Raw genomic sequence first — 20,121 nt, forward strand, 5'->3', positions numbered from 1 at the left:
TATGTTCTGAACAAAGCTTGTCACAGAATTATATTTTGAAAAGTAAATTAAGTGTACCCAGAGGGGAAAAAAAGTACTCTGTTGATTTCAAAAGACTGCTCATGGCTTTAGTTTTATTCTTCATTTATTTTTTTCTACACATAATCCATATTTGTGGTTAAAACAAAATCGGGAAATACAGAAAAAGAAACATTTAAAAATCACTTTTATTGTTAACATTGTCATTATCTGTCGATTCTGGGACAGCAAGAACAACTCCTTTAAATGGAAAAGTATCTGAATACTTAACATGTTGAGGATCAGTAGAGAATGATGTTTATCTGAAAGTACTTTTGTAAGATGCAAGAGTCACTGCCTCATTGTAAGGACGCAGAACCTCTCTTCCTCAGTCCCTCGAATGCCTGGAGGTCCACCATCTCCAGGCTTTGAAGCTAAGAAGACAGAGCATTTCTAAAGCACTTAGAAACCTCCTTGGAATACCTGGTATTCACAATATCACATATGCACTTTGAACAAGAACAGTGACCTCTTTTGCAATTTGGCTTCGGGTCTTATTTTAACTGACTTTTTATTTCAGGAAGCTCCCAAATGTGTTAGTCTGTAACATGTATCCAAATACATCAGTTAGAATTGTAACCCTTTTATAATCCTCTACTTACCCAACTGGAGTCCAGAGTACCAGCTGGGTCACAGGCACTGCTGGAACCTGCACATGATTTAGAAATATGGCTTGTTTTAGTGTTTTCAAGTTTTAAAAGTTTTATTTGTTTTTAAAAACAATGCACCTGTATTTGTATTTCTTGATAGATGGGTGGCAAGGACTGTGCGTGCAATTCAGAAAAAGGCACACCTCGAATAACCTTTAGAGTCCTTAATCCCCAAAACCCCCCTTTTGCCACTTACCTCCATCCCCCTGCCTAGTACTCATTTCTGACTGATCATGAAGGAGATTGGGGAAAAGAGATTCCAGAATTTTGAACGACTTTTAGGATTGTCCAGAAGAGGGCAATATTGTACCAAGAGACTTTTTAATTGTCCACTAAATAGAAGCTACAGATTTGTTTAAGTACATTTTTTGGTCAACCAAGACTTAATTCTTTAATTATCACAATCCCCTTGCTACCCACTTGTACTAAAATTATTTCTAAAATGAATTAGCTTGTTCTCCTGCCTTAGTCAATACGGTATTACAATCCCAATAGAATCTCTCTTCAATAAAGGAGGATCTTGCAAAGTCTCAGCATTACTATTATACAGTAGTATGGCTATTAGAAGGAAGAGGGTTTGGGTAAGAATGCCCTAGCCTTCTCAAACACAAAATGTCCCCTCTGACTACTGGCTACAATTTCTACCGGCAAGAAAACCCGGTCCCTTGAGGATTCTGGTGAGTGAGGTTCTGGGGAATCAGGTTGGCACTGGGGCCCTGTCTTCAGACAGCTCGGAATGCAGAGCTCAAAGCGCTACCAAGAGCAGGAAGGAGTCAGAGAAAGCCATAATCTCCAAGTGGAAAGTCTGGTGCAGGCTTCCTCAAATACCTCTTCTCAACAGGGAAAGGGACCTCTAAAGCGGTTGCCGGAGCTCCTCACCCCTGGAGGCTGCATGCCCCCAAGAGCACAAGGAGATGTGACGGGCATCTTATTTCTGTGCCCCCTGCTGCAGAGTATGGCAGACTCTCAATGTCTCCTACGGGGGGAGGGTATTAACCAAACAGACTAGGTCACCCCCTCCCCTTCCACCTGTGCTGTGTGAGGACAATGCCCCCAGGAGGCGGGGCAGCGACACAGCATAGGTCGTGCTCTGCCTGCTAGCAAGGGGACCTGCTATCGCTTCTCGGCCTTTTGGCTAAGATCAAGTGCAAGGGGACCTGCTAGAGTCACCCCTCAGGGGATTACGGAACAGCCAGCATCAATGCTGCGAGCCTGGAACCAGAGAGAAGCCAGGGTGCCTTGGGAAGGGGTCAAGGAACACTTGGGGCAGCTCAAAGGGGTCACCTTGGCCACACTGTTATACACAGGAATTGACATGCAAATCAAGGAATATAAATTCATAATACATGGGAATTTAAAAAAATTTGTAGGAATAGGGGCGCCTGGGTGGCTCAGTTGGTTAAGCGACTGCCTTCGGCTCAGGTCATGATCCTGGAGTCCCGGGATCGAGTCCCGCATCGGGCTCCCTGCTTGGCAGGGAGTCTGCTTCTCCCTCTGACCCTCCAGCCTCTCATGCTCTCTCTCTATCATTCTCTCTCTCTCTCAATAAATAAATAAAAATCTTTAAAAAAAAAAAAAAAATTTGTAGGAATAAATCATCTCTGATTTCCTTTGAGGACGCATTATCTGATACATGCATTTTCAACGGACACGAACTGGGGAGGAACCAGGCAGATGAGGGTCAAACGTGTAGAGGCGACCAGTGGTGGGTCCCCTAGGCTTGTCTGGGAGTCTGGCTGCACACATTTCAGAGAGGAACCCACCCTCTGGCATTCTGATGTCTTCCCTACCTTGGCAGTGAGGGAAATCATAGGCTCCTGAGAGACACCTGTCACACCGCTGTCCTGTAATCCCTGGAAAGCATTCACATTGTCCTGTCACCGGGTTGCAGGGCGTCTGGTAGGAGCCAAGGACTGAACACTGGCAGGCTGAATGAAAAGACATCTGTCAGACCCAGGGCAGCGGGGTGTGGGGCCTGGATAGAGCACGGCGGTGGGCCAGAGAGACCCAAATGCAAGTTCCCGCTATGGGGTTGGTTCAGAGAGGCACGGCTAGGTAGTGACAGACCCAGAGCATTTACCACCACTCCACCCTCCCACTTTTTATTCCTCCATCCAGCAGACTTGGATCAAAGGCCTACTACGCTCAGTGGCACCAAGACTAGATGTGGGGGTGGAGGTAATTAGGAAAAACACACATTCCCTGACCTCAAAGAGCTCAAAACCCAGAAGAGGGGCCAGGGAGTTATTGACATAGTATGAAGCACCTCCCCCGCCCCCACCACTGCCAAGAAACTGTAAGAGAAATGAAGACTCGTGCCCAATGCCACTCAGCCAACTCTTGGCAGACAGCAGGACAAGGACTCCGATCTCCTACTGCCTTCTGGGTCAGAGTTCTTTCATAGCCCCTCGTTACCCAGCCCCGCCCCGGGGCCTATCTGCAGGGATTATGTCCCCACCGAGGGGCACATTATTGAGGAAACGTTCTTGGGTTCTGTGATGGTTAATTTTTATAATGCCAACTTGGCTACACTATGAGGCTCAGATGTGTGGCCAGCATCAATCTAGATATTGTTGTGAACATTGTTTCTTCTTTTAAGATATAATTAATAACTTAATCAGTTATGATTGATAAGCTTGAGTCAAGCAGATCACCTTCCACAATGAGGGTAAGACCTCATCTAATCAGTTGAAAGCCTTAAGAGAAAGACAGAGGGTCCCAAGGAAGAAGGAACTCTGCCCTCGGATTTGAGCTGCAACATCAGTTCTTCCCTGGGTCTCCAGCCCACCAGCCTGCCCTGCAGATTTTAGACTCGCCAGCCCCCACAATCATGTAAGCCAATTCCTTAAAATAAATCTCTCCCCATACACACACACACACACACACACACACACACACACACACACACACCCCTACATCCTTGGTTCTGTTTCTCTGGAGAGCCCTGATTAACATATGCTCTTTCTGCTATTTCTGTCTTAAAGGAAAGTGAATACAAAAACACTGGCCCAGTGCCCTAACCAGCCCAGCCGGGGCAGCTCCAACCAGCATAATGTGGGGGACATGGCCCCTGGCTCCTTGGGCCACAGATGTTGTCCAGGGAGCCTCAGGAAACACAGTTACCCTCCAGAGGTGAAAACAAAGACCCAGGCTTAAAGGCACGTACATTGTTTTAAATCACGAATTCCTCAATCTGGCACCACACGTCTCACTTCAATCCAGCTAGCAGGGACAGCTGCCAAATTCCAAACCCAAACGTCAACACTGGTAGCCCCTCCTTCCTCTTGGAAATACTATAATGTCTTACAAACACTTTCAGGCTGTTCTTTGTGTCGCTCCAGGTCCTTTGAAGTTTCTGGAGTATTTTTACCTCTTGCCTCCTCCTCATTGTTTCACCTTTAAGACATTTTTACCCCCAAAGAGTATAAAAACTAAGGACAGTAGAGCTCCAAAGGGACAGGAGTGTGTCTGTTGTGCTCCCCAATGTCTTCCAGCATCACATACAGCCCTGGTCCCAGTATATGTTCCTATTTGTTCATTGAAAGACTACGTAACTACTGAAATCTTCCTGAGGTCCACCCTGTGCGGGCATGCATTCCCTTACTGAATCTTGCAGCATTGCCAAGAGACAGGTATTTTATGAGTAACGCCGTCCTCTTCCTCAGTAAAGAAGCTCATCGGATGCGATGAGGCTCCCCCGACACCATGTAAATCACAAGGTAAACATTGCTCCTTATTGCTTCCAGGATGCAGACACTGCCCAGGACTTTGGAGCTTTTCCTTCTGTTGGAAAAGCAGGCTGGCACCTTCTCCAGTCTAAGCCACAAAGCCGGCAGCTGGTAACACCGCACCTGCTACCACCCACCTTTCTGGTTACCTGGGCATCGGGCAGATTCAATCTATAGAAAATTCTCAGGTTTCTTCCAACCAACCACCTCGATGTTCTCCTAGACAAAAACTGAATTACAAAGTGAAGGGCCAGTTCAAGACCCAATTGCACTGAACGTGGCTTCAGACTTCTCCCCACACCCAGCCCTAGGGTTTTGTCTCCCCTCTTGGGAAAGTGGGGAGGGGTCTCCCGGGAGCATCCTGAGCCATAAACCTTCCCTGCAGCAGCATCCATCATTAGCTGGGCCCATTTGGCCTCTTCTCTTATTTGGTTTGTCTGATTCATGGGACTATGCTGACAGGAAGAAGGTTAATCTTGCACTGGCAACCTGTTTATAGTTTTCTTTCTTTTTTTTTTTTTAAAGATTTTATTTATTTATTTGACAGAGAGAGAACGAGCTAGAGCAGGAACACAAGCAGAGGGAGTGGGAGAGGGAGAAGCAGGCTTCCCGCGGAGCAGGAAGCCCGATGTGGGGCTCGATCCCAGGACCCTGGGATCATGACCTGAGCCGAAGGCAGACGCTTAACGACTGAGCCACCCAGGCGCCCCTATTTATAGTTCTCTAAGGAAAGATCTGTCACCACAACCCAAGGACTACAGCAAACTCCAATAGGGACAGTTCCTGGCCCTGGGTCAGGTCAGTGTGGTTGAGGTTTGGGGGCAGCTCCACTTGGCACCCCTTTGGTTCCTAGTCATGGGAGAACCACTTGTTTCCACAACCCACACCTTCCTAGCCTCTAAGTGCTGACTAGTTGCTGCCCAGCAAACTGTACCAGGGAAGGAGGGGAGAGAGAGGAGGAGAAGCATGAAGGAGAGGAAAACAGGAATGAGGAATGGAGGGGAGAGGAAAAGCTGGGGGTGTGGTGGGAGGAGGAAAAGAGGGGAGTAAACCCCCCCAAATGACCAAGTTAACTGAGAGAATTACAGTTGTATGCTGTGATTGAAGATAAAGAGGTGAACCAGATATCAACATAAACACAAGTTTTAAATACATATAGACAATTCTCCAATGGGGTCTCCTATCTATGATTTGACTTTCACCTCTGAAAAAGAAAACTGCAGGGCACTTGCGTGAGTCGAAGTTAAAATAAGAATACGGCACTGTACTTAGAGAAGTCTGGAGCAAATTAAGTTAATGGGAAACATGAATGCAGAACCGCTGTTGGCAAGAACAACTTAGAAGGATTTTAAAATTCCTCCTCAAGAAGATTTTTTAAATCTTTGAAACAATATAGAGCAAAGCCATAAGAACATTTTTTTGGCTAGAATATACTGGACCATCTGATGCAGCATTTGGGGTCATGTTGATTTTATTCTAAAATTCAGTGGCCAAGCAATCAGTTTTGTCTTAAGAAAAAAAATATCAGATATTAAAATACTGTGTTGGACCTCACTGTTAGACTAAGCTCAGATTTCAGTGAGTCTGAGTCTCAGGCAGTAGCCACAAAGCCACCCCCAAGGGAAAATTGTAAAAAGATCACAAAAGCTGTTAGAAAAAGGAAAGAGCAAGAGAAGAGAGACTATCACAGACAGAATTCTTCCAGAACCTAGCGGTCCAAATGGAACCACAAGCTTCAAGGTGCACGCTTACACCATGCCAGGAATATGGTGGATGGCGCATTTCCTGCAAAACTTGGCCAACAGTGGTTGTAGGCCCCTCTGAAGCTGGATGTGCTCTGGCAGGGTCCACTGAGACAGGACTTGAGGTGATCTGCTCCCTCTCACCCCCCTGCTGGAGTTCCAAAGCCTGAACAATGCCTTCTCCCACAAGGGCATGGGACTAGTGTACACAGTGAACCTGCCCCTCTGCCTCATTATGTGAGCCTTTCCCTCCACTTGAGCCACGACTTTGAACCACAGCCAGAACCCAAAAGAGGCTGGCCGCACACAGTCACCCAGGGAGCCAGGGAGCACCTGCTCCTCTCCCCCAGCCCCTCTCTGCAGCCCTCGGCACACCTTCTCAGTCTTGTGTTTTCGTGGTCTGCCTTTTGGCCAGTGAGCTCAGATGACTTTGGTTGACCTTTGGAAGCAGAGCTCCAAACCAGCTGTACCAAAAATATAAATGAGAAGATACATTCTTATGTTTCTTAAAACCAGACTCTATCATTTAAACAAGGAATGTTGCATTATGCACAGTGGCAGATCGGAGAGTTTTCATGTCAGGTGTCATCTTCTTAGGAAAGGAAGATGCTACAGTTAAACCTCTCAGCCTTCCTAATCTCTTATAGGACTGGTCACTTTGGGGAACTAGGTTTTCTCCGATTGCTGATGATTTTAGCAACACACAGTTCTGCCACCCTGTTTTGGTTACGGCATCCTGATTTTGCGGTGGCAGGACGGGGGTGGGGGTGGGACAGCTCTTCTCCTTCCTCCACCCGTGCTGTTCAGACTATGGACTTCACTGTGGTTCCCTAGATGTGGGGAGACTCGGGCTTGGCCAGTCAGAGCACGGAATGCCATGGCCATGGGCTTGGTTCAGGAATGGGCACATGATCCAGTCAGAACAGACTTGGCCTGGAGGAATGCACACTCTTTTCCCTAGACTTGAACCTGGAAGGATGAATGTCAGTCTGGTCAGGCTGCTGTAATAAAATACCATAGGCTTGAACATTCTCACTGTTCCAGAGGTTGGGAAGTCCAAGAGCAAGGTACCAGCTGCCAGCAGATTCGGTTCCTGGGCACTCTCTTCCTGGCTTTCGGGCAACTGCCTTCCTGCTGTGCCCTCACATGGCAGAGAGCGTGTCTGTAAAACTCACTGGTGTCTCTTCTTAGAACGACACCAACCCTATCAGATCAGTGTTCCAACCTTTGACCTCATTTAACCTTAATTACTTCCTTACTCCAAATACAGTCACCTTGGAGGTTAGGGCTTCAACGTATGAATTTGAAGGGGACACAATTCAGTCCACAGCGACGTATGTCTAAGAAGTGTCAGCTACCATCTTACCACCACCTGAGACCTCAAAATGAAGCCAACCTACGAGAGAGCAGGCTTGAGAGATGGAGAAAAACAGACCCTGCCAACATCTTTTGAGGATCAACCTGTTCCTGAAACCAAATATGCCCAGAACTACTCAATCACAGCCAATAAATTCTTTTTGCCTTCAGCCAATTTAGGTTAAGTTTTCTGTCACATGAAACTATGGAGTCAAAATTGACGCTTTAATCACCAAAATGTTCTCATTTTAAAAGTACTCTTACCAAATAGTGCCCTTACCAAAATGTATGATATATCTTCCTTCCTCCTGAAACACATATTCAGACATAATTTCACGACTACACCGTGATCCAGAGCCATTATTATGGTATTCATATCCTTATTCTAACAGTGACATCTTCGGTACCTCCTGAGTTGAGGGGGATTATCTGCTCTTCATCAAATGGTCCCAAGCTGCTATACGGCCTCAGTTTCACGTCTGCTTTGGTTTCTTCCCTTACTGTCAGTGTGTTGTCTTAGCAATTTTCCCCTCCCTTCTAATTTTACGTTTCTAATTCACCATGGGTGTGGCTTAGAAAACAACCAAACTTAGCACAATTATTAAAAAAAAAAGAGGCATAGGTAAGAGAGGGCCTATGGGATTCTTCTAGCAGTGAAATGCATGGATTTTAGCGCAGATCTTTGGAAGTGTCCTTTTTCACTTTACAGAGGCAATGGGGGTTGAGGGGTCTTATTGCCTCGTTCTCTCATTTTAGCTCCAGATGCATGACCCAGATGAACAAATTCCATCTAGATGGAATAATACTGTACTGCTGTTCAAAGAATGAGGGCATATATTTAAAAAGTCATTTTTTTTAAGTGGAAAAAAAATGACCAGGGACGCCTGGGTGGCTCAGTTGGTTAAGCGACTGCCTTCGGCTCAGGTCCTGATCCTGGAGTTCCAGGAATGAGTCCCACATCGGGCTCCCTGCTCGGCTGGGAGTCTGCTTCTCCCTCTGATTCTCCCCCTCTCATGCTCTCTCTCTCTCTCAAATAAATAAATAAATAAATAAGAAAAAAAAATGACCAGAGTTTGAGGTTTATTATAGAAATCCATGTTTCAATAGGCAGAGCATTAAAAATAATCACAGCTCCTATAAGCAAATCAGAATCATGGCATCCCTTTAAGGAAACTGTGCAGATTAAGCCACATTAAGGTGCAACTGAATGTCATATAATTCATGTACTGAAAAAGCACAGCTCCTACTGTAACTAAACCCGTGGCTCTTTTCGACTTCACTCAGTGCTGGTGATTGTCCCCCTGCACCTACATGAATACGCTAGCAAGTTCTAGGCTTTTCAGCACTCTCTTAGGTAAGAGAGCAATCATTAAGTCAAAACCCAGTTTAAGGTCAAATCTCAGGACATTAACATTTATATCCTCCCTTCTTCCTGGGTTTAAGGCAGAAGAGTAAAGGAAGACTACGGATTAAAGATGAAACAGGGGATGCATCTCAGATGAGTTCCTCATGCCCTTTGGCCCTTACTCCTGTCCTATAGAGAAAGTATAAAAGATAAAACAGAGTGGTTGCTTGCCCCCTGAACAGGTTTAGGAAGGAATTATGCAATGTAAACTGGCCCAGGTGAAACGGATTTATCAGATGATTGTTGCAATCTACTGAGCAACAGTTTCCAGGTGAAAGAGGGATCCTAAATTCACCCAAATACTCCATGATTTTCAGACAGTAACTATTTGAAAGTCTGAAGCCACAAAACCAAAGAGTAGAATGAAAGAAAAGTGATCAACTACTCAGAATCATAGACAAAATCCTCCAGGATTACATAACACAGTAGCTTTCAAATTTTTTTTAGCTACATCCACAGTAAAAAATAAATTTTATGATGTACTGTATGGTGACTAAAATAACATAATTTAAAAAAATAAAAATAAATTCAAAAATTTTTTAAAAAGAAATAAATTTTACACTGTAACCCAATAAACAGGCTACACATACACAGAGATTGACAGATGATGAAGATGTAGAAACAATGATATTTATTATTATAGGAGATAACTACGAACAACAAGAACTTTGCAAAACAATTCTTTACTGCTTAGAATGCATATTCTATTCTATTCTATTCTATTCTTTCTATTCTATTCTAATTCTATTCTATTTCATTTTAATGCTGGTCCATACTCACTGAATTGATTTCTCCGTGCACTGATGGTGACCTGCAGTGTGAAAAATGCAGTCTGAGGGCGCCTGGGTGGCTCAGTTGGTTAAGCGACTGCTTTCGGCTCAGGTCATGATCCTGGAGTCCCTGGATCGAGTCCCATGTCGGGCTCCCTGCTCGGCGGGGAGCCTGCTTCTCCCTCTGACCCTCCCCCCCTCTCATGTGCTCTCTCTCTCTCATTCTCTCTGTCTCAAACAAATAAATAAAATCTTTAAAAAAAAAAAAAAAGAAAAATGCAGTCTGGGAAGCACAGTCCTCATGCTTTTTGAGGTCTTGGGACCTCTAGCTGCTGCAGATGTGAAGGAAGAGAATATAATTCCTAAAGGTACCCCAGGGTGAGGGTCAAGAAATGTGGTGTTACTCATCACCCTGCAACTACCTAGCTTTCCCTGCATCTCAGATTAGTAAAATAGGTAATTTCAATTTCTTTTAACTCCAAAATTCTAATGCATATCATTTTATCACTGTTGTAAATAAGATACCAGGAGAGATGGGCGCAAATTTCCAGAAAGATAAGGCTGATGTGTGTCTGGAGAGGCAATACCCTGCTTTCATGTGCTGGATTCCCCCACCCGTATCTTTTTGAAAAAGAGGTTTATTGAGATATAATTCATATACCATACAATTTATCCATTTAAAATGTAAATTCAATGTTTTTTTTATTTTAGAATCATTTTTGTCCCCCCCCCAAAAGAAACCCCATACTCATTATCAGTCAATCCCCATTGCCCCATCTCCGCCGCCCCACCCACCTCGATCCCAGCCCTAAGCAACCACTAATCTACTTCCTGTCTCTATGAATTTGTCTGTTCTTGACATTTCATATAATGGAATCATGCAATATGTGGTCTTCTGTGACTAGCTTCTTTCACTTAGCATCATGTTTTCAAGGTTCATCCAAGTTGTGGCATGTATCCATACTTCTTTCTTTTTTTTCCCAATAATATTCCATAATATGGAGAGACTACATTTTTATCCATTCATCAGCTCATGAACACGTAGTTCGTTTCCCCTTCTTGGCTACTCTGACTAATGCTGCTTCAGACATTGGTATACAAGCTACTGTGTGGTTGTGTGTTCTCATTGCCTTTGGATATATACCTAGGAGTAGACTTCCTGGATCATATGGTAACCTTAGGCTTAACATTTTGAGAAATAGCAAAACTGTTTGCAAAATGGCTGTATCCCACTAGCACTGTAGGAGGGCTCAAATTTCCCCACATCCTTGCCAACCTTTGTTACAGCTTGCCTTTATAGTGGATAGGAAATGGTATTTCATTGTGCTTTTAATTTGCATTTACCTAATAACTGATGATGTGGAACATCTTTTCATGTGCTTATTGGTCCACTGTAGATCTTCTTTGGAGAACTATTTATTCAAATACTCTGTCCATTTTTTAATTAGGTTGTCTTTTAATTAGAGTGTTATAAGAGCTCTTTAGATATTCTTGATATTATAGATCTGTGCCTTATCAGACACATGATTTGCACGTACTTTCCTTCATTCAATGGGTTGTTTTTTCACTTTCTTGAGAGTGTCCTTTGAAACACAAAGGTTTTTAAAGTCCAGTATCTGGTTTTTTTCTTTTGTTGCCTGTGCTTTTGGTGTCAAATCTAAAAAATAATTGCCTAACCTAAAGTCACAAAGATTTACATCTATGCTTTCTTCTAGGAGCTTTACAGGCTAAGCTCTTATATTTGGGCTTTTGATCCATTGGGGTTATTATTGGTATATGGTATGCTGTAGAATCCACTCACATTTAATGTTGTTATTGATACAGTTGGGTTTACTTCTGCCATTTTGCATTTTGTTTTCTACATGTTTCGTATCTTTTTGTTTTGCTATTCCCCTTTTATTGCCTTCTTTTGTATTAAATGAATATTTTCTAGCATCACATTTTACTTCAACATTTTTAATTGTTTGTTATTGTCTTAGTGGTTGCTCTAGAAGTTACAAAATACATCTTAAAAGCATCTACTTCATATTTACACTAACTTAGTTCCAGTGACATATAGACCTTACTCCTACATAACTCCATTCTTTCTCTGTTTTTGTGCTGTTATTGCTATACGTATGTCTAAATATGTCAAAACCCAACAATACATTGTTATACTTATTTATATAATCTATATCTTCTAAAGAAGCCAATAGAAGAAAAGAGAGAACATACATATGTATAGAGTATCTTAATAAACTTTCTTATTTATCCTTTCTGGTTCTCTTCATTTCTTGCCATAGATTTGATGTCACTGCCTTATTCGAATTCGTAGCTTTGTTCTCACCCATCTCCTTTGCGCTATTATTGCTAAACATATTACATTTCTGTACAGGATAGGCATACACACACACACACACACGTGTGTGTGTTTATGTATATATATGCTATGTATGTTATAAGCCCACCTAACATACATACATGTATGTGTGTATGTGTACAGTCTTGTGCAATTTCTTTTAAAATCAATCAAGACAAGAAAGGGTAAAAATATGCAATTATACTATATTTTGTAATACTTACTATTATGGACTGAATTATGTGCCTCCCAAATTCGTATGTTGAAGCTCTAACCGCTGATGTGACTGTAATTGGATATAGGACCTTTAGGGGGTAAAGTTAAATGAGATCATAAAAGTGGGGTCCTAATCCTACAGGACCGATATTCTGTTAAAAAAGGCAGAAATATCAGAGATTTCTCTCTCTTTCTTTCTGCCCACACAGAGAGGAAAGAACATGTGAGGATACAAGGAGAAGGCAGCTGTCTGCAAGCCAGGAAGACAGTACTCACCAGAAATCAATTTTCTAGCACCTGATCTTAGAATTCTAGCCTCCAAAACCATGAGAAAATGAATGAATGTTGTTTGGGCCACATAGTCTGTAGTATCCTGTTATGGAAGCCCAAGCAGACCAATACACCTACCTAATTACCTTTACCAACACGCTATATTTGCAGGTGAACTCCAACTACTATCTGGCATCACCTGCTTTCAGCCTTGAAGAACCTCCTTTACTATTTCTTATGAGGCAGGTAGGCTAGCCTCAAATTCTCTCTTTTTGTTCATCTGGGAATATCTTTATTTGGATTTCATTTTGAAAGATAATTTTGATGGATATAAAATTCTTGGTTGACCAAATTTTACTTTCAGTTCTTAGACTGTGGCCCCACTGCCTTCTAGCCTGTGTTGTTTCAGGTGAGAAATCAGGTGGCATTCTAACGGATTCCCTGGCTTGGACTGAGTCATTTTTCTTTTGCTCTTGTAAGACTTTTTTCTGTCTTTCAACATTTAAACCATGAAGTCTGAGTAGGGCTCTCTTTGCAGGTATCCTGCTTGGAATTCATTAAACTTCTTCAGGGTGTAGATTGTTTTTCATTAGATTTGGGGAGTTTTCTGCCATTCTTTCTTTTTTTTTTTTTTAAAGATTTTATTTATTTATTTGAGACAGAGAGAATGAGAGACAGAGAGCATGAGAGGGAGGAGGGTCAGAGGGAGAAGCAGACTCCCCGCTGAGCAGGGAGCCCGACGCGGGACTTGATCCCGGGACTCCAGGATCATGACCTGAGCCGAAAGCAGTCGCTTAACCAACTGAGCCACCCAGGCGCCCCATCCCTTTTTTTTTTTTTTAAAGATTTTATTTATTTATTTGAGAGAGAGAATGAGATAGAGCATGAGAGGGGGGAGGGTCAGAGGGAGAAGCAGGTTCCCCGCCGAGCAGGGAGCCGGATGCGGGACTCGATCCCGGGACTCCAGGATCATGACTTGAGCCGAAGGCAGTCGCTTAACCAACTGAGCCACCCAGGCGCCCTGCCATTATTTCTTAGACTACGTTTTCTGGCCCGTCCTCTGTCCTCTCTTTCCAGTACTCCCATTACATGGATGTTGGTGCACTTCGGTGTCTCCTATTTCTCTGAGGCTCTGTCCATTTATCTTCATTCTTCTTTTCTCTGTTTTTCAGACTGAATAATCTTTATTGATCTGTCATCAAGTTTGCTGATTCTTCTGCTGGCTCAAATCTACTACCAAATCACTCTGATGAATTCTTCATTTCAATTATACTTTTCAACTCCAGAATTTCCATTTGGTTCTTTTATACAGTATCTGTCTCTTCATTGATATTCTCCATTTGATTAGACATTATCATTACACTTTCCTTTAATTCATTAAGCATGGTTTCCATTACCTCTGTACGTATTTATAACAGGTATTTTGGTCACAGCTAAATCTACCATCTGAGCCCATTCAAAAGCTGTTTCTATTGGCTGCTTTTTACCTGTGTATGGGTCATACTTCCCTGATTCTTTGCATATCTCTCTTTTTATTTTTGAAAACTGGACATTCTAGGTGACATATTATAGAACGCTGGCTACCACCAGAATTATTCTTTGTTTGCTTAGTTGGTTGGTTGTTTAATGATGTGGATGAATTAGTTTTGCAAGGCCTGCTTCCCCTCCAATGTCCAGCCTCTGATGTTCCCACTCAGACGTTCCCCCTTGTGTTTATCTGCTGGCCTGGTTACCCCAGCGGCACCCCTGGGTCCATCAAGCAACTGACTGGTTGAACGTGGTGCTTGAACCTGCTTGTCCAGTCAGATTTTTACCCTTTCCCATTGCATATGTGTATAGCTTGGAGGCTGCTACTACAGTGTGGAGAATTCACATTTTCCCCTTACATTCAGCCAGGGACTACTAGTTTCGATTTTTCCTCTCTGGTCACTCCTGAGAGGGTACAGACTTGGGCACCACACAGTTCTAGATAACCAGCGATGACTAAGGTATCCTTTTTAAGCCTGGTTCCTTAGGAGTTACCCTGTATCAGAGCAGCTTGTTTGGTCAATGTTTGATTAGAGGTTGTGCTTAAATCCCTTCTGCCAGCGTGGCTACGACCCTAAGGTAATGGATTTGTGTGCAGCATGGGGATGCTTCTGAGTCTTCCCCCCCCCCCCCCATCTGATTGGACTCCTCCTCAAGAGGTGAGATCTAGCACGCACACACAACCTTCCCAACCTGCAGACTTATCTGTGACATCAGAAGGGCTCTTCTTGGCTGAACTTCCTCTGATTCTCTCTACTAAACTTCCCACTGCTCTGCCATCATGCTTATACCAGAGCTACCAGCCTCCTCGTAATTGCTCCACACCAGGATCTACAATGTTTTCTGCAACACCCTCTGGCCCCTTCTGTTAAAATAATTCCCTCAGACAGAGCTTCCCAACTCTTTATCATTATGACCTCCCTGTCCTCCAGGCTGTGCAGAGCTCCTGGACCACCAGACTTGAAGATGAGGACCCACTTTTCCTGGCATGACACCCCTGCTCTATGAGCAGGCAGCGGGCATAGGAGTGGTAGCTCCTGGTCATCTCAGCTTGCCTCTCCTAGTTTGGGACCTCCACTCTATGAGCTAAATGGGGTGCAGGTGATCGGGTTCTAGTATTTTCAGCCTGCAGGGCTTGGTGTAGAGTCTCCACCATACAGGTGGGGCTGGGTGGAGAAAGAGAAGACATGGTCCTCTCTGCTGAGCCTGCCTGGAATAGAGCTTCTATAACACAAGCCAGGGGGCAATGAGAAATGCCAGCAGCCTGCCCCTCCTCGGGTGAAACTGTAACCCCAGAACAGGAATTTAGAAGAAAGTGAACCCCCATCTTCTTGGCTGTCCATGCCCAGGGTAGAGCTTCTACAACACACAGTTGGGGTGGAGGGGGTAACGGAGCTCAAATGTCAGACTTGATCTTACCGATATTTAGATTTTTTTAAGTAAATATTCCTTCATTTGCTCTTAGGACAATTTCCAGAGATTTTAAATGATTATTAAAAATTCTTTACCAGCTAAAGTTTTGTTTTGTTGGAGAGAGGGTCCCACTGAGCTCCCTACTCTGCCATTCTGGAAGTCCCACCTTCCTCTGCTCTGTCATAAATACACCTTTGTATTTTCTACCTGTCTTAAAATGAATTAGTTCTAGTAGTGAAGAAGTGTGGAAAAAAGAGCATTCTTAAAATTAACGTATTACTCTTCACCTTTATATCCATAGACACAAAGGCACAATCTGACAGCCTTGCTCAAGGGAATGACTAGGTTGGAATATTTGTAATTCATTCTAGCAGAATGAGGCTGGAGTTGGGGCTGATAAGGAGGAGGAAAAAAGAAAACCTTTGGGATACTTTCAATCACAAGCATGGCAGCTGAAGCAGAACTAACCTGAATGTCAGCAGATTATTAGAAAATTAACATGAGACATTCTGTCCACGCCTTGCCCCCAAACAGCTTACATCTACAATATAATTGGGGGAGTGTCGACAAAACAAAGAGCAACTAGAAAGTGCTTGCCTGTTACAGGAGGGGAGTGAGATAAACTACCTGGCTGCCCCAACCCTTCTCCTGCTTTTGGTGAAAAGACCTCATTTTCACTGCTCATCGTCTTGCCTTCTCCCACCATGAGCTCCTCTGGGCTTGGCCCTCATGGACAGCTGAAATGGAGGGTCTCCACTCCCTCTCCCTCCCACTGGTTCCCCACGTGGGGTTTCCAGCTTAAAACAGAAATGTAATCATCCCCAACTTGTGCACGGAACTTCATGATTTAGGATATCTTTCCACAGAAATAATACCAGGAGCAAGGACGAGGTTACCCTGCAAGACGGTGGAGCCAGTTGAACAGAATTTGCCTCTAGTAGGATTCACACAATTTGAACATAAGCATCACCCGTACTGATATTTCCATGGGAAACGTATTGGGCATTCCAACCACTAATACTGAATTTCTCTGGTTGAGGGTGAGCTTCTGTGGCTCCCAGTGGCAAAGGCTGAGACAGCTGGAGCAGAGGATAGAGGTCTGTGAACAGAGTGCGACAGGGGACCAAGAGGAGAAGGAAGCCATTTCCTTTTCCATACAAGTGAGTGCTTCCCAGGCACTAAGAGCTTCACAGTCAGTGTGTCTGTAATCTGCACGATTACGAGGCAATTGCGAAACAGAGGGGCTAAGCAACTTGCCCCAAGGGACACCCAGTACGAACCTGGTGCTTCACCACTTTAGCCTCCAGCTCCGGGAGTGGGGAAGGTCGGCCCTGACTGCACCTGCCTCCCTGGTTTTCTAGCAACTGACATGGCAGATGAGATTGCTCAATACTGACTGTAGCCTCCAACTGTGCTCAGGGGCTGGCAAGCTCCAAACAGCACTTTCCAGATTCTCCTGGAGCTGGGTTCTGGAGTCTGGATGCCAACTTGGTTTTGCAAATAATTAGTACTTGAATAAGATTAGAAAGGTGGAAGTGAAGAGAAGGCTGCCTTCCGCACTTCCTGAGCATTTCCGCAGCTGAGTCCCATCTAGCTGCCCCGGGACCAAGCGATGGCTGTGGAGGCAGCAGGACTGCAGTCCTTCTCTCCTGCAGCTGTGCTACCACAATCCCGGCTTAACGCTCAGCCTTTCTATTGGGAGCCTCCTTGGAAGCCCCGCCTGGAGCCTGCCCTCCAGCCCTTAACGACTGAGCTGAGCACCTAAGGACGGAGAGCAAGTCCCTGTCTGTTTATAACACCTGGAGGGGTATTCAGTTCCTGCCTTGAGCCCTGACCGGTAATCCTCTCTTCTTCTCTTCCCTCCCTTTCCCTGCTGGGGGAAGAACAATGGCAGGCAGTGGATCGGGAGGCAGAGGAACACTTGGACAAGTTCATTCATTCATTCGTTCATTCACCCAACACTCACTACATTCCTCTTTTGCTCTAGGGACTGGGTCAGACACCTCCTCTTCCCACCCTCCATCTCCTTCGGTGACTCTTACTAGGACACAGAACAAGTAGTGGGGAGAAGTTAGTGGTTTCATGCTTGCTGGTCCCTCTCCCCGGAATCCCGCCTCCTCTCCTCATCTGCCCGGCAGGCTCCTAAACACTGTTCAGCTACCACGTCCTTTCCAGAGTCAGGATTCCCACCCGGGGAAGCTCCAGAGCCCATGTGCTTACCACCGGGGAGGAGGAGGGGTAGGGTGGGAAAGACAAAAGAAGGGAGGTGACATGGCCCAGGTAGGAGGACAGTCACCTATAACACGCATATATAAGCCAGGGGCTCACTGGCTAACCTTCAGGCCACACAGCTGTGCCAGCAAGTGCCTCCACATTTCCTCAAGAGGAAACTGACCTCGAGGGACGGACGATCACTGTGCTGTGTGCTGCCCCCTTACCTTGGCAAATAGGGAATGAGTAGAAACCCAAGCGGCAGGCATCACACCGCGGGCCCTCGACCCCAGGGCGGCAAAGGCACCTTCCGTAGGCATCACATATTTGGGGGAGAACGCCTTCCAAGTCACAGTCACACCCTGCAAGGAGAAAGGACTCTCAGAAGGGGGCCTCCGATCTCCTTCCTTTCTCAGTTCCTGCCTTCCCTCGGGTGTCCGTCATGGAAACATAGATATAAGGAGTCATCTGTGGCTTCTAGACATCCTTGACCGAGAACACTACACGTTAAAGGGAAATAAACAAACTTGAAGGAAAGGTCTGGGATGCCATTAAGAAACATCTAGGGTGGGCACTCGTTTGCAAAGCAGCTACAATCTTTCAACATCTACCCCTGGGGAAATACTTTGCTTTTTTTTCCAAATCAGAGCCTTATGCAGTAAAACTTCAATTTAATAGATTCCTATCTCATGACCATTAACATATTTTACCAAATTAACATATTTCTACCTTCCACCATTTTTTAGAAGAAAAGAAACTAACATAAATTCAGCCCTACTATGTGCCAGCCGTGGCTTTCAGGGGCCTACGCTTGGGTTGTCTTGCTTAACCCTCCAGGCACAAGGCCTTCCCTGCAGCCAGGCTGCTTCCTATCCCTCCAACCACCACTTCCCTGCCTCAGTACCTTTGCTCTGGCTGTTCCCTCTGCCTGTAATGCCCTCTCCTGGTTCTTTCTCGTCCCTTAGGTCTTAGTTCAGAGTCAACTCCTAGGAACACCTTCCCCAACCCATCTGCATGAGCAGGCTCCCTCTTTCCTTCTCCTCTTCTCTATCTTAGCTGTGCTAGTCTTTCACAACACTTTTTTTTTTAATTTTATTTATTTATTTTGAGAGAGAGAGAGAGCATGAGTGGAGGCAGAGGTAGAGGGGGGGAGAGAATCTCAAGCAGACTCCACGCTCTGTGCAGAGCCCAGCATGGGGCTCCATCCCAGGACCCTGAGATCATGACCTGAGCTGAAACCAAGAGTTGGACGCTTAACAGACTGAGCCACCCAAGCGCCCCTTTCACAACACTTTAATTACTGAAATCACTTAATGGCCTCATGACTTGTGCTTTGACCCACAGAAGCAAGTGAAAGTGCTCTGGTGTGACTTCTGAGCCCAGATCACAACAGGTTTTGCGGTTTCCATTCTCACTTTCCAGGAACCCTGAGACAACCGTGTGAGTCCACAGGAAAGAGAAAATTTGACTGTCAGTTACAGTCTGGGCATTAAAACCAAGCATTGGAATTCAATAAGATACTTGAACTTTACATTGGCTTCAAGGCCCAAAGAATCCTGATTTACAACCACCTATAAACAGAAAAGAAAGCATCTAGTACCTATGCATTTTTTTAAGTTGTTTCTGAAATTCACTTTTCAACATTTCTTCTTCCTTACCTAGCAAATCATCCCACACAGAGTCAGAAACCTGGAGGCCCCCTTCACGGCTCCCTGACCCTCACTTCCCCATACCTCACCATCAGGTCATAGTGATTATAGCTCAGGAAAGTCTCTGGAATCGTCCCCTGCTTCCAGAGTTCTAGAGCCTTTGTTCAGGGCCTCATCCTCGTTTGTCTAGATTATTTTGAGAGCCTCCTAACCAGGCTGACTGCTTCCCATCTTGCCCCTTCCAATCCATTCTCCATACCAGTGTCAAGAGTGATCTTTCTAAAACACCAACCTTCTCATACCATTTTCCAGTTTAAATTCCTCAAAGGTAACACAATGCCTTCAGGACACAACCCAACGTCTTTGACATGTGTGACATCGTAAGCCTAGGAAAAGCGTTCCTTCTCAAGATGCTTTTCTGACACTTGCCATACAATGGTCACCATAAAGATACAAATCTTCGGCATCCTCCATGGATATGGCGCCCCTGCAGATGGGGTGCAGCTGCGCCCTTCAACCCACACAGCTGAGCCTGGCTGCCAGCTCTCGTCTTTCCCTAATCCTCTCCTCTTCCTGAACTTCTCCCCCCTACCCCTGACAGCCCCAGTGACCTACCTGCCATCCCACTCCTGTCCCCATGCCTTCTCTCAGCTGTCCCTCTGCCTGGCTAACTCCGTCACGCCCCACGACTCAGCGCCGTCTCCCGCTCTGGGGAAGCTCTCCCACAGCTCCCACCCTCCTCCTTCCTGCCTGCCTCCCTCCCTCCCTTCATTCTGTAAGGACACCCCT

General features: G+C 44.9%; 1 protein-coding gene across 1 annotated transcript in view; it reads right to left on the minus strand.

The window, feature by feature from the left end:
* The window catches only part of LOC110576941 (laminin subunit alpha-3-like), a 188,260-nt gene that overhangs the window by 67,796 nt on the left and 100,343 nt on the right, over nt 1–20,121 (minus strand). Inside the window, exons 12-14 of the mRNA XM_021686192.1 lie at nt 17,911–18,045; nt 2,498–2,635; nt 660–706 (exon numbers count right to left, since the gene is read on the minus strand). Of these exons, the coding sequence (XP_021541867.1) occupies nt 660–706; nt 2,498–2,635; nt 17,911–18,045 (320 nt within the window). The remainder of the gene's footprint in view (nt 1–659; nt 707–2,497; nt 2,636–17,910; nt 18,046–20,121) is intronic.

The sequence above is a fragment of the Neomonachus schauinslandi genome, chromosome 14 (genome assembly GCF_002201575.2).
Source record: "Neomonachus schauinslandi chromosome 14, ASM220157v2, whole genome shotgun sequence".
Lineage (NCBI taxonomy): Eukaryota > Metazoa > Chordata > Mammalia > Carnivora > Phocidae > Neomonachus > Neomonachus schauinslandi.